Source organism: Hyposmocoma kahamanoa, unplaced genomic scaffold (assembly GCF_003589595.1).
Source record: "Hyposmocoma kahamanoa isolate Upper Pololo Valley unplaced genomic scaffold, ASM358959v1 78, whole genome shotgun sequence".
NCBI lineage: Eukaryota > Metazoa > Arthropoda > Insecta > Lepidoptera > Cosmopterigidae > Hyposmocoma > Hyposmocoma kahamanoa.
The window spans coordinates 12586998-12598815 of NW_020653945.1; the positions used below are offsets into that span (position 1 = coordinate 12586998).

General features: G+C 35.8%; 3 protein-coding genes across 5 annotated transcripts in view; 2 read left to right on the forward strand and 1 right to left on the reverse strand.

The window, feature by feature from the left end:
* Positions 1-24: 24 nt before the first annotated feature.
* Positions 25-3202, reverse strand: LOC113233151. Of its 3 annotated transcripts, none has more exons than XM_026468160.1 (10): positions 2666-3202; positions 2518-2577; positions 2190-2371; positions 1936-1980; positions 1787-1870; positions 1633-1704; positions 1195-1543; positions 948-1118; positions 317-472; positions 25-226 (listed from the first exon to the last, which is right to left on the reverse strand). In XM_026468160.1, exons 1-10 carry the CDS (start codon positions 2777-2779, stop codon positions 140-142), a joined length of 1320 nt encoding a protein of 439 aa, XP_026323945.1. In that variant the 5' UTR covers positions 2780-3202; the 3' UTR covers positions 25-139. The 3 variants fall into 3 exon arrangements, with proteins under 3 accessions (XP_026323945.1, XP_026323944.1, XP_026323946.1); XM_026468159.1 differs by having other exon boundaries at positions 2518-2580; positions 2666-3198; XM_026468161.1 differs by having other exon boundaries at positions 1787-1852; positions 2518-2580; positions 2666-3187.
* LOC113233358 lies at positions 3034-7454 on the forward strand. Its single transcript, XM_026468474.1, has 10 exons — positions 3034-3130; positions 3621-3791; positions 4039-4101; positions 4199-4325; positions 4569-4752; positions 4836-5057; positions 5465-5614; positions 5728-5799; positions 6394-6519; positions 7221-7454. The coding sequence occupies exons 2-10, from the start codon at positions 3725-3727 to the stop codon at positions 7452-7454; spliced, it is 1245 nt and encodes a 414-aa protein (XP_026324259.1). The 5' UTR covers positions 3034-3130; positions 3621-3724.
* Positions 7455-9435: 1981 nt separating this feature from the next.
* Positions 9436-11818, forward strand: part of LOC113233359 — a 6431-nt gene continuing 4048 nt past the window's right edge. Inside the window, exons 1-7 of the mRNA XM_026468475.1 lie at positions 9436-9556; positions 9883-10035; positions 10114-10176; positions 10259-10382; positions 10588-10771; positions 10927-11148; positions 11223-11372. Coding sequence (XP_026324260.1) covers positions 9451-9556; positions 9883-10035; positions 10114-10176; positions 10259-10382; positions 10588-10771; positions 10927-11148; positions 11223-11372 — 1002 coding nt within the window. The 5' untranslated portion in view covers positions 9436-9450. The remainder of the gene's footprint in view (positions 9557-9882; positions 10036-10113; positions 10177-10258; positions 10383-10587; positions 10772-10926; positions 11149-11222; positions 11373-11818) is intronic.

The following is an 11818-nucleotide window of genomic DNA, read 5'->3' on the forward strand; positions in this document are numbered from 1 at the left end:
ATGAAATAAATTGTTAATCTTGTAAATAATTCCAGATGTTTTATTTTATAGGTAAATGACTAAACACATAAAGAAGGTTTCACGTAGAGTTGATTTGCATACTCGTATATTTGTAATCTGCGGAACTTTTGCATAGAAATTATTTCTCGTCACACATGCAACCTTTTAACGGTTTATCCGCACATACTATTTTTAAGAGTAGTGGGCACAGCATAATGTCATTCTCCTAAAAAAAATATAAATAATAACCTAGTGGAAGGTAATTTGAAAGATATTGAAGGTGACATTTTCTCTAAATGGCGTTAAACAGGCTTACAAGGTTGATGGAGCGGTTAGAAGTCTGAGCTGTGCTGGTTTCGTACACCGTACGGGAGCTTTGGTGAACTTGCCTTGGGCAAATACAAATTTTAAGCTTTTCTTGTTGAATTGGTGGTGGTAGTGGTGTTGGTGGTGGTGGCTCTACTTTAATATTCTGTAACAAGTTAGTCTATTTAGCATAAAAATGTCATTACAAAACCAATTATGTTTTTTAATGCTCTTAGTAACATACCGTACTGCAATCAACCCAACAACGAGACTCACGCCTAGGACACGTGTCCTAGGCGTGAGTCTCCTCTATAAAAATGATTTTATAAGACCTAATTGTGAAGGTTGTATTTATGTCCATACATACCAGAACAGTAATACATAAGTATCAAATCCATATTATTTTTACACATTTTATGTGCTTTACGTAGTCATAGATTAATTTTCTGGGCTGCAACGACTACGTAGACTATAAAAAATATATTATAAATAAAATTTATGTTTTTTGCGCAGTACGTGTTGTTTTTAAAGTATTAAAAATTGCTAATTTGTAATTTTTTTTTCTTTGGCTGTACATGCCTGTCGACAACGTTCGCAGCAAATGTTTTTGTATAATAATAAAAACCGTTAATGATACGCACGGTGTAAATGTGGCTATTATCGGGACACTTGCATTGCACGCGGGACGTCTTTTTAGTCGAGCACTGTGTTCCTTCTAAAAATTCCGAGTATTGACAGAAAACTTCTTTAGTACGTTTGTCATGTTTCAAATAATTGGGAATTACACTTCGCCGTCTTTTTTTCATAGAAACCTGAAAGTAACGAGAATGAAGTAATCTTCTTCTAAATTTTATGTACCTGTAGGTGTATGTCGGCAGTGGCACAAACCTCAGAAGGCACTTCGTAAGACGTGGGAACGAATGTTTCAACAGAAAATTCACATTGAGTTTCAGCGTCTGTTGTATTTACACGTACGCAGCAAGTACATGATCTATTTATAGTAGTAGGTATTTTGTTCTTTGCAAAATTTTCAGAAGGTTTTTGGTATTTCGTAGTAGGTTTTTGGACTTCTATTTTTAACGACGTCGTCGATTGCTTTGGTCTTGGTGCTGGAGGACCTTCGTGATTAGTTACAATGTCAATGCAAGGCCCTGTATTTGGGGACACATTTGTTGCGCTCTGAGATTTTCGCTTGACATTGGTAGGAACCTGGGTTTCTAATATAGATACTGGTGATCTGAAACATTAATACAATGTAATTTCAAAGTCGAAGTTATTTTCGGATTTTGTGTATTTTAGTTTTTGATGCATAAAGACAATACATACGGATGATAACATTCAGATGCAGCGCGTGATATATTTTTAGGACTCAGAATGTACTCCATACTTTGACCTGTTCTGAGAATAGAACAAAATCAAATATGAAACAAGTAATGTAGGTTGGTACCGATTTTATATTTTATAGCATATATTGACATACTGTTCCTGTAAATTTCTTTCGTTTGGATTTTGTTGTTGTGTTTGACGCCTGTACTTCTTCCACGGGCTGTAAGATATGCATTTACTTTTTTTAAATAATCTTTTGAGCACTGCCTATAACTAAAATAAATTAACATAATTAAACAATACCTTTTTAAGCGTTCAAACCTTTTAGCGTCTGGACAAGGCCCGCAGCTGAAAAAAAGTTTTAGTGTGAGATTTAGATGAAAATGTTAGGAAATGTCACGATATTTTGATAAGTAACTACGATTTCAACAGTATTATATGTAGAATAAATTGTATAATATATCTGTGATGTCAGTAATAACATATTATTACATTATATTCAGTAACCAAATCGAGTACAAGTAAATTCGAAATAAATAGGAATTAAATAAATTTACTTTTTACAACAAGTGTTTCCGGAGACGATGACCGATGTCTGTGTGTTCTTGAGCTGTTTGTGACCTTGAGGCGCCTGCTCAGCCAAGAACTGCTCATACTTGATGTCCAGCCAGGTGGCAAACTCAGACACATCCGGCTTACAACATTGCGCTTCTACACGTTGACTTTGGGGCTTATGATCCTATTGATTCAAATTATACCCTTGTAGGTATGAAATTTAATTAAAAAAAACAAATTTATGTGTTTTGGCGATTTGATTAGTTGTCAATTGCATCGCTTTTGATCGCAAACCCTCTGTTCTGAACCATAAAATAGTTTTTATCTTACCTGAGTATACCACCGGAAAGCCTTCACGAAGCAATTGGGATTATTCTTTTTATATCCCCTCTGCTATACGAAAAATTAGTTGTTAGTACCTTTAAGATAAAAGGTTTGTAGTTTATACGTACGCAGCTATAAGATACAGAAAACGTACTACTTGCGCGTAGTAGACAAGTGGTTGTCCCATAGAAGCGTAAAAAGGTGTTTGGTGTGTGAACTCAGCGCCATACGGGCAGGAGTAATCGCTGTCGCTCGAATACGAAGACATTGCTCATATAAACTGTAATAAGTATTCTAGAAAAAAAGAGGAGTTATTCCCTCACTGCCAATTTTGTCGCCATGCTTGTCATTATCATGGCTAAAGTATTTTTTCTTTTTTATGTCATTGTCACAATTTGAGGTCTTGTAGAGATTACTTCATTGAGGTTGTTATGTAAACTCATGCGAGGTATAACTACAACAACGAGAACAAAATATTGAGATAGAAGTTCTGAAATTAAGTCTAGACTAGATTAAAGGACCAAACACTTGTATCTCGAAGCCCAAGATCCCGATGTCCGATGTGTTCAGTCGTTCGAAGGTCTTCTAGTTAATAAATTCCTTGCACAACAAAATGATGGTAGGTACTACTTATGAAGTATTTAGCAAAACCGACAATTTTCTTGAATCAGCTATAATTACTTTCTGTTTTTGATTTCACCGTAGAAATAATTGTTACTTTAAAAAACTTACAATGCTAATCATGGCCTTAGAGATTTCCTTCGAGAATACTAGATATGTACGAGTAGTTAGTCGCGATAGGTGATTCGATTATAGCAAACAACTAAAGTCCAAATGTATCTGTATTTACTTTTTTCCTTAAGTGGCTCCCAAGTTTGTGGATATAGCAGGCCACTATTTGCACTAACAAACATATCTTTGGATTATTTTGGTAAATTTTATATTTCCTTACATTCCATTTTTTCGACCACGGCTTTTGTTGCAAAAACAGATGGCAGGGCCTATTTTGAGTTTTACATCTTCTGCCGTTAGAAACTTGAGGAATTGGTAAATATAGGAAATGCATTGATATTATAGTAAATAACTATTAATATAATAATATGATTTAGACCTGGAATGCATCCCGCCACTGGAAGCTCTATTGCCCAGTGCAGCCCGTGTTCACGATTATCCGAAGATTGACAAACTATCTGTAAAATTCGATATTGCCAAGATGAAACAGGATATGAAAAGCAAAATCTGGCAGAAGATGATTGCATCAAGTACAACCACAGAAGCAGGTAAAGTTTAATAATTCCGGGAAGAAAAGCTAGTAAATAGGGTAAAATTTGGTAATATAAATATTTGTTATTTGTGGTTACAGCAAAACCACAAATAACAAATATTTACTTTTATTTACTTATTTATTTATTGTCGGGTACTCCACAAACACGTGTAATTATAAAATTTTTTGGTAATGCAAAAAATACCAATAAATTCAAAGATGACATAGAATACATAAAGTTAACTAATATTTATTAATCACAGATCCAGTTGCCTATAACGAAAACAGCATTCACAAATTTCTATTTGGTCCCAACATCGAAGATAGTGAGTACAATCTAATAATTGTCGTTAGGTACCTACTCAAAAAAACGTAGGTTTGTATTTAATCATCATAAATAACTTTTTAAATTGCTATTTTAAGGGAAACTTTTAAATCAGCAATATACCAAAGTACCTGAACCAATAAAGAAGTTAAGCATTAATACCATGGACATTGAACACAATAATAACCAATATAAAGACATGTATGCCGATGGTGGTCTTTTACGGTAAATGATGTAAAAAAAATCACAGTATTTTGAGTAATGGACTTTGAATGTAAATCTATTTCGATGAATATTGACAAATTTCTTTCAGTAGATTCAAAATAAATAGGTGACTAAGGAATGGTTCTACTTGATCTTAACCAAGTTATCTTCTGTCTCATTTACCCTGTTGCAGCTTTCTTTCTTTCTTTTAAAAAACTAGTCTGTGTAAGTCGTATGCACAATTATTAATAATTTCTTTGGCAGGGCGGAAACTTTTCATAATAAAGTGGCCGTACATATGCCGCCTCGCGAGCTCCATTACCCGGGACATTGTAGGCTGAGGGAAACTAAGGATATGATGCAGACAGCCCTCAACGCCTTTGCTATTTTCCTTTACTGCAGTGCAAAAGACATAGAGAAACTACCAGCGTTCTATGTGCTCAGATCTGTAAAATTTATTCAATTCGTTGAAATTTATCTCAGGCTGGTTAGATAAGCAAACATTCAGTTAAATACTTACATAATTTATAGGCTCGAACTATAGCCATGATGAAATTAGCCAAGGAGAAGCTGGCGGCTACGTGGAAGGTAGTGAAGGGTGATCGCAAGACGATAGAGATCCCGCATTCGACCCTGGAGAGGTACAGACCTCTATTCAAGTATCTCGATGGCCGGGAAATGGCTCGTCTTAATCTGAGTGACCCTAGAATACTAACGTTTATTGGGACGCATGCCGAACTTTCTAGACATCAAGTACGTTAATTACACATATTATTCTTTAATTTTTATAGAATTAATTACTTTAGGTAGTTATAGAATAGACTTAAACTAGAACAGAATATCTGGTTATCGAGTTCTTAAGTTTTCGCGATTGTTACACATAGGAAATGAAACTATTTTTCCGGATTTAAATAGCATATATTTGTTTTGTCAAACAAACCAACGTTTCGGGCCCTTTACAGGTCCCATGGTCACTGTTGACTGTGACCATGACCATATCCATGACCATGACCTGTTAGAATATCTGGTTTTTGTACGTAATTATTATGCAGATTTCAACACCAGTTGTCATATGTTTCAATGTTAAAATACTCGTATAGCATCGTAGAGAAATGAAAAGATCAATCAAAGGACATAAGTGTTTACCATTTCATTTATAGGTGGGTATAATAGCGAGCCAGTATGTAAAAATTACTCCCAATTGGTTGGAAGCTAAAAATCTTAATTTGATGAATAACCTGCTTTGCGGTATGCCTATGAATTTAATGCGTAAGGCTTCTAGTAATGTGTATTTGCAGCTCACACAACACGTAAGTGATAGTGTAAAATCTATTTATTTAATAAAAATGTATGCTTGTTATCTTATTTCTAAAGAAATATGTAGTATATACCAAAATCCATTTATTTGTTTAAATTATTCCAGCTATTTTATCACATTCGAGCTTGTGATTCTTTGCAACGTAGCTTTTACTTGAATTTGATGACAAAAACTGAGGTGAGTTACTTCAATAACAATTTCATTTTAATGGCTATTCTAAACAGCTAAATTTTGCATGTGCGAGCTTTTCCTGTCCTTGAATAACATCGAACAGAACCACAATTATATTTTTTTTTATATACTTTATACTTTTAACATTTTAGCTCTGCTATCTATGAGTCGATACAACCTCAAATGGCTTTGGTTGATCCCGCATAATAGTGAAAATATTGAACCAATCACTTTGGAAAAAAATATATAGGAAAATGAAGGATATACACTGGCTATATACGATATGAAAACCCGATTCCTAAAAATTTTCGCGATAGAAAAAATAACACAAACTTACCTCGAAATTTAACAAGAAAACCAATGATTGTTTTATATCAATTGAACTAGATAGAACACGCGTAGAGTATACGGTACACATATTTCAAATGGCTTTAATTTCGTTTGTACTAAAATAAATTCTATAATAAAGCCTGTGTTCCCGCCTCTCGACATGTCCATACATAAATTGTATGGACTAGATTAGACATTTTGGATTGTAAGTAGCTAACTTCTCAAGTCAAACTATTCATACTTTAATTTCACATTCAATAAAACTTTCAGGCTTTAGGTCGGTCGTACAGCTGGAGCTCTCGCGACGTGGCCCGGCTGGGGCTACTGTTGGCGGAGCTTCAGGGACCGGACTTCGCTGCCATCAACCCCAAAGCCATGTCTGGGATAACTGCCCAAGTTAGTAATATTACGTGTAAAATACACACCTTGCTGCAAAAACCAATTTTGAAAGTTAATTACACGAGTCTTTTTTTATAACATCAAGTGACGGGACGAACAAGTCGTGCGCCTGATGGTAACACGCCTGTCCATAACAGTTACAGTGCCACGCAAAGATCTGAGGGGCACTACCACTGCGCCCGTCACTCTAAGATATAAGTTGACAAGTATCATGTGCCTGTAATTTCACCAGTACCCTTACCCTTCAAAACCGGAACACAGTAATGCTGACATTACTGCTTGGTAGCAGAAATAGGTAAGGTGGCAGTACTACCCTGGACGAACCCTTTTACAAGGAGCTCTACTGCTAGTAGTCTGAGTCTTCATTTCACATGCTATATTTCTAATATGTTAGACAATTATCTAACACCGATCTTTTGGTTCCGAAGTAGGGAGTTGCCCTATGTATCAGAGAAACTAAATTATTTCGGGAGACAACACCCTGAACATCCAAGCCAAGTCAATTTAGAAAAATGCGTTATCTATATGCTTTCTTAAATAAATGTGATTTCTCTACATATTTCATAAATACACTAACCGCTGAGCACGCCTAGATATTAATTTCCGAAAAAGCTCCTTTCATATTAGATAATTATTTTCATTCTTTTATAATTAAGGAATGTTCCTACTAATACCAACGTATGTTATTTTATTCGTAGGTAATGCTTAAGATCCCTCCTGAAGTTCTTCAATACGTGACGGAGACTCAACTGCGCTATTTGGCTGTTAAGCCTTTGAATATCCTCGCACGGAAACTAAAGGTCTTCCAAGACAAGCAGATGACATTCGGTTTATCTAGTGACGATCATGCAGTGGTGTCAACTTGCGATTTGATTTTAATATTTCTAGCTTATTTATTGTTAATAAACAACCCTGGTGTAAATTATGTATAATACTTATATTATACTTATATGTAAGTACTTATATTTCAATGAAAAAAATATGAGTTTAATTTCAAATAGGGTGATGGGACCCCATAGGTTGCCAAAAAATACAACAGCACAATAAAAACTACATTTGAACGATTTATTTTCCCTTCCACTATTGAAGTCACTGCGACAATTATTCTACGAAAGTTTCCGTCTTGCGCTGTACAAACTTGTAAAAAATCCAATTCAGTGTTGTAATATGCTCTAAAGTAATTTCCTCTCGTAGCTATAGTATTAGGGGTTAAAGTATGAAATTGCCGTTTTATTGCAATAGGTTCTTTGAATTTTCATAGAATCTTCATGGTTTGAGGTTTTCGAATGAAACTTTTTTCAAATGGTTTCTGTGATTTTTTTTTTTTAATTTGAAACATTTGAATATCGACTTTCAATTGTTTTTGTTATTCAATTTAGACAAGAAAGATGGATACTGCGAAAATTCGAGTGATTTTTGAATACGAGTTCCGACGCGGAACTAACGCGGCAGAAACAGCCCGCAATATCAATGCTGCGTTTGGAGAGGGGTCTACTAATGAACGCACCGTGGTTTTGGTTTAAACGCTTTCGTGATGAAAATTTCGACTTAAAGAACGAGTCACGAGGAAGACCGCCCACACAGGTGGATAACGATGAATTAAGAGAGATAGTGGAAGCCGATCTCACTCACACTCATCTCAAACTACCCAGGAATTAGCGGCATGGTTTAACGTTACCTTACCCACAATATTGACTCACTTGCGTCAAACCAATAAAATAAAAAAATACGAAAAATGGGTGCCTCATGATTTGACTGATCTGCAGAAAGAAACGCGTGTTGAAACTTGTGTTGCCTTGTTGAACCGGTACAGAAATGAAGGAATATTGGATCGAATTGTACATGTGATGAAAAGTGGATTCTTTATGATAACCGGAAAAGAAAAATGCAATGGCTGACCCCAGGTCAAATGCCACAACAGTGTCCTAAAGCAAAACTTACCAATAAAAAGGTAATGGTAACTGTTTGGTGGTCTCAGCATGGTGTTATTCACTATAGTTTTCTCCGATCTGGTCAAGCAATAACGGCAGATGTCTATTGTGCCGAACTCCGAACCATGTTGACAAAACTAGCAGTAAAACAGCCCCGACTCATGAATCGATCTTCACCATTATTGCTCCACGACAACGCGAGACCTCACACAGCACGAGAAACCATTTTGACCCTTCAGGAACTGCACTTAGAAACCATTCGTCATTCTCCGTATTCACCAGACCTTGCTCCAACGGACTACCATTTTTTTCGTGATTTGGACAATTATCTACGTGACAAGAAGTTTTCTTCCCAGGAGGTAGTACAAAATGCTTTCACACAGTTTGTGCAGTCTAGATCGTCGGAGTTCTATCGCAAAGGCATTAATAACCTTCCCATTAGATGGCAGCAATGTATAGATAATAATGGCAACTATTTTGATTAAATAAATTTGTTAAAAATTTAAAAAATAAACAATTTAGATTTTCAGTACAAATCGGCAATTTCATACTTTAACCCCTATTACTTCCTGCCACTGCCGCACTGTAATATTTTTGTAGATGTAACACGTACATACTTAGGTAACCTACACACGGTGCGTTTTTAGTCAATCCCTAAACCTCTTGATCCAAAATCGACTTTCAAATTTCGAACAAAACTTAAGCCCTCCTATTGAAAGTAAAGTCAAAGGAAGAACGTATGTTATTCCTATGTTACTGTTATCATAAATAAATTCGCAATTTTTTATTTTATATTAAAGTTGTGAAAAGGGGTTTGGGATAAATTGCGTCATTTTATTCAAACTTCAAGAAAAATGCCGTCGTATTTAAAGTAAAAATTACGAGGGTTTTCAATACTTAAATGGTTATTTTAAATGTTTAGTGTTGTTCAGGCTTGACGTGACCATGCCGATTAAACATGACATTGTCAAATGAATTCTTATATTTTGATTTAAAAATGTTATTTACTTTGTACTATTTATTTTTTTGTACTACTGTGTCTAATACTTACGCTTATTCTAAACATCTGTATCTGCTCACAAACAAAACTAGGGACTATTTTGGTAATGACGTTTTTCCAATTCACTACACACATTGTAATTATTTTGTGATCACAACAAAGATACCACCATAACTTATTATTTATTTCGTATATACGGCTATTTTTGTCGACCGTTCGTTCGAGACGCATAATCTACAATAAAGCCATTTATTTTATACAATAAAGGTCACAAACGTAATATAAGTTGGTTAATACGAAATTATTCTTTTGCTAAGATTGACTTGGCTAACAAGTAAAACACAATAAGAAATTATAATACCAGGTATAAGGTGCACAGTTTTCTCAAGTTTATTATAAAATTTGTGATTTGTGACTAATTACTTACAGATTTACAATGTATTGCACCACCAATTAAACTTGAGTTACCGAAAAAGCATCGTCTTTCTGGACATTCTGGGAACTTCATGCACATAGATCTTTTTAAAAAGATAGCTAAACCTTTGGCTCTAGCCGCTACGCTAACTACCACGACCGAAATTGGTAAGAAAAGGACTATACTTGTTAAAGGTACATATTTCAGTAACAATGACTTTAGCTTAAACTTTCGTTTGATCTTAGATCCAGTAATCATTATGCAGAAACGGCTTCATCAAGTTCTTTACGGCAACAAAATTCAAGAAAGTTAGTGGAAGAAATATATTTATTCATATGAAAATAAAGTTACTAAACAATTAAATTAATGTAATAATCATAAATGTTTAAGGAGACCTTATTAAGCTGATGAAGTTGAAGACAGAACCTGCAAAGAAAGGTACCATAGCAAGGTTAGAGCGGCATAACAGTTCGGATGACAATCTAGATATATACCCAAATGGACAGGTGATGCGGTAAATATGTAATAATATAGACAGTGCCATTCACTATCAAAGATTAATATAAAGTAGAAAACTAAGACGCACACAGTTTCTAGTCAGAAAGTTTCGTATGTTTTAATTAGAAAATTAGTCAAAGAGTCTCTAGGACTTAAATAACTTTATTGTGTTGTGATACTTATAATAAATTTTCACAACATCATAAACTTGATTCTGGTAGAGCGGAAACGTTTCAAGGCAAAGCTGCAGTCCACCTTCCTCTACAAGAACTACAACAGCCAGGCCACTGCAGACTCGCGATCACCAGGGACAAGATGCAGACCGCCATGAATGCTTTCGCCATATTTCTCTATTGCAATGTCGAGGATGTTTTAAAGCTGCCCGCAGACTACGTCCTTAAATCGGTAATGCTTTCTTTTATTATGTTCATAATCATGATTGATCAGGTATTTCGTGGAAAAAATAACTTATTATACGTAACACAAATACCATGTACTTTATTGAGATAATATTAACATGGATTTAAGAATGTTGGCCGAGGCTTGTTTAGTCGTTTCAGGCTCGCTCTATTGCGATGATGAAGGTAGCACGTGAGAAGCTGTCTGCGACTTGGGAGGTTGTAAAAGGTGATCGGAAAACAGTGGAAATACCACAATGGACTCTGGAGATGTACCGGCCGCTTTTTAAGTATCTCAATGGCCGAGAAATGGCCAAGCTCAACCTAAGCGATCCTAAAATACTGACATATATTGGCACTCACGCTGAGCTCAACCGACATCAGGTATTGATAAAGGTATTGTGAACTTGAATAGAACGTCGATGAATACAAAACTAAAATTGTTTTTAATATTCTAGGTGGGAATAGTAGCAAGCGAGTATATAAAGCAGAATCCTAATTGGTTGGAACCGAAGACCCTCAACCTCATGAACAACTTACTGTGCGGTATGCCTATTAACTTAATGAGGAAGGCGTCGAGCAGTATTTATCTACAACTTACACGTCAGGTGTTTGAAAAAAATTTTGAGTTTGAATAATGTAATAAATAATACAATAATAACGCACACACTCAACATAGCCCCGCACACACACACACACACACACGCACACACGCACACACGCACACGCACACGCACACACGCACACACGCACACTCGCACACTCGCACACTCGCACACTCGCGCACTCGCGCACTCGCGCACTCGCACCCACACACACACACCCACACACACACACACACACACACACACACACACACACACACACACACTCACACACACACACACACACACACACACACACACACACACTCACACACTCACACACTCAACCGAAGACCCTCAACCTCATGAACAACTTACTGTGCAGTATGCCTATTAACTTAATGAGGAAGGCGTGGAACAGTGTTTATCTACAACTTACACGTCAGGTGTTTGAAAAAATTTTTGAGTTT

What these genes read in the sequence shown, in the direction of transcription:
- LOC113233151 (XM_026468159.1), bottom strand. Translation starts at nt 2,779, where the DNA reads ATGTCTTCGTATTCGAGCGACAGCGATTACTCCTGCCCGTATGGCGCT. An exon ending in AGGTTTGAACGCTTAAAAAG is followed by an intron (nt 1,871 to 1,935) that starts GTATTGTTTAAT and finishes ATTTAAAAAAAG; the next exon opens with TAAATGCATATCTTACAGCC. An exon ending in ATAATAGCCACATTTACACC is followed by an intron (nt 473 to 947) that starts GTGCGTATCATT and finishes AACTTGTTACAG; the next exon opens with AATATTAAAGTAGAGCCACC.
- LOC113233358 (XM_026468474.1), top strand. Translation starts at nt 3,725, where the DNA reads ATGAAACAGGATATGAAAAGCAAAATCTGGCAGAAGATGATTGCATCA. An exon ending in CGTTCTATGTGCTCAGATCT is followed by an intron (nt 4,753 to 4,835) that starts GTAAAATTTATT and finishes CATAATTTATAG; the next exon opens with GCTCGAACTATAGCCATGAT. An exon ending in ATTTGATGACAAAAACTGAG is followed by an intron (nt 5,800 to 6,393) that starts GTGAGTTACTTC and finishes TAAAACTTTCAG; the next exon opens with GCTTTAGGTCGGTCGTACAG.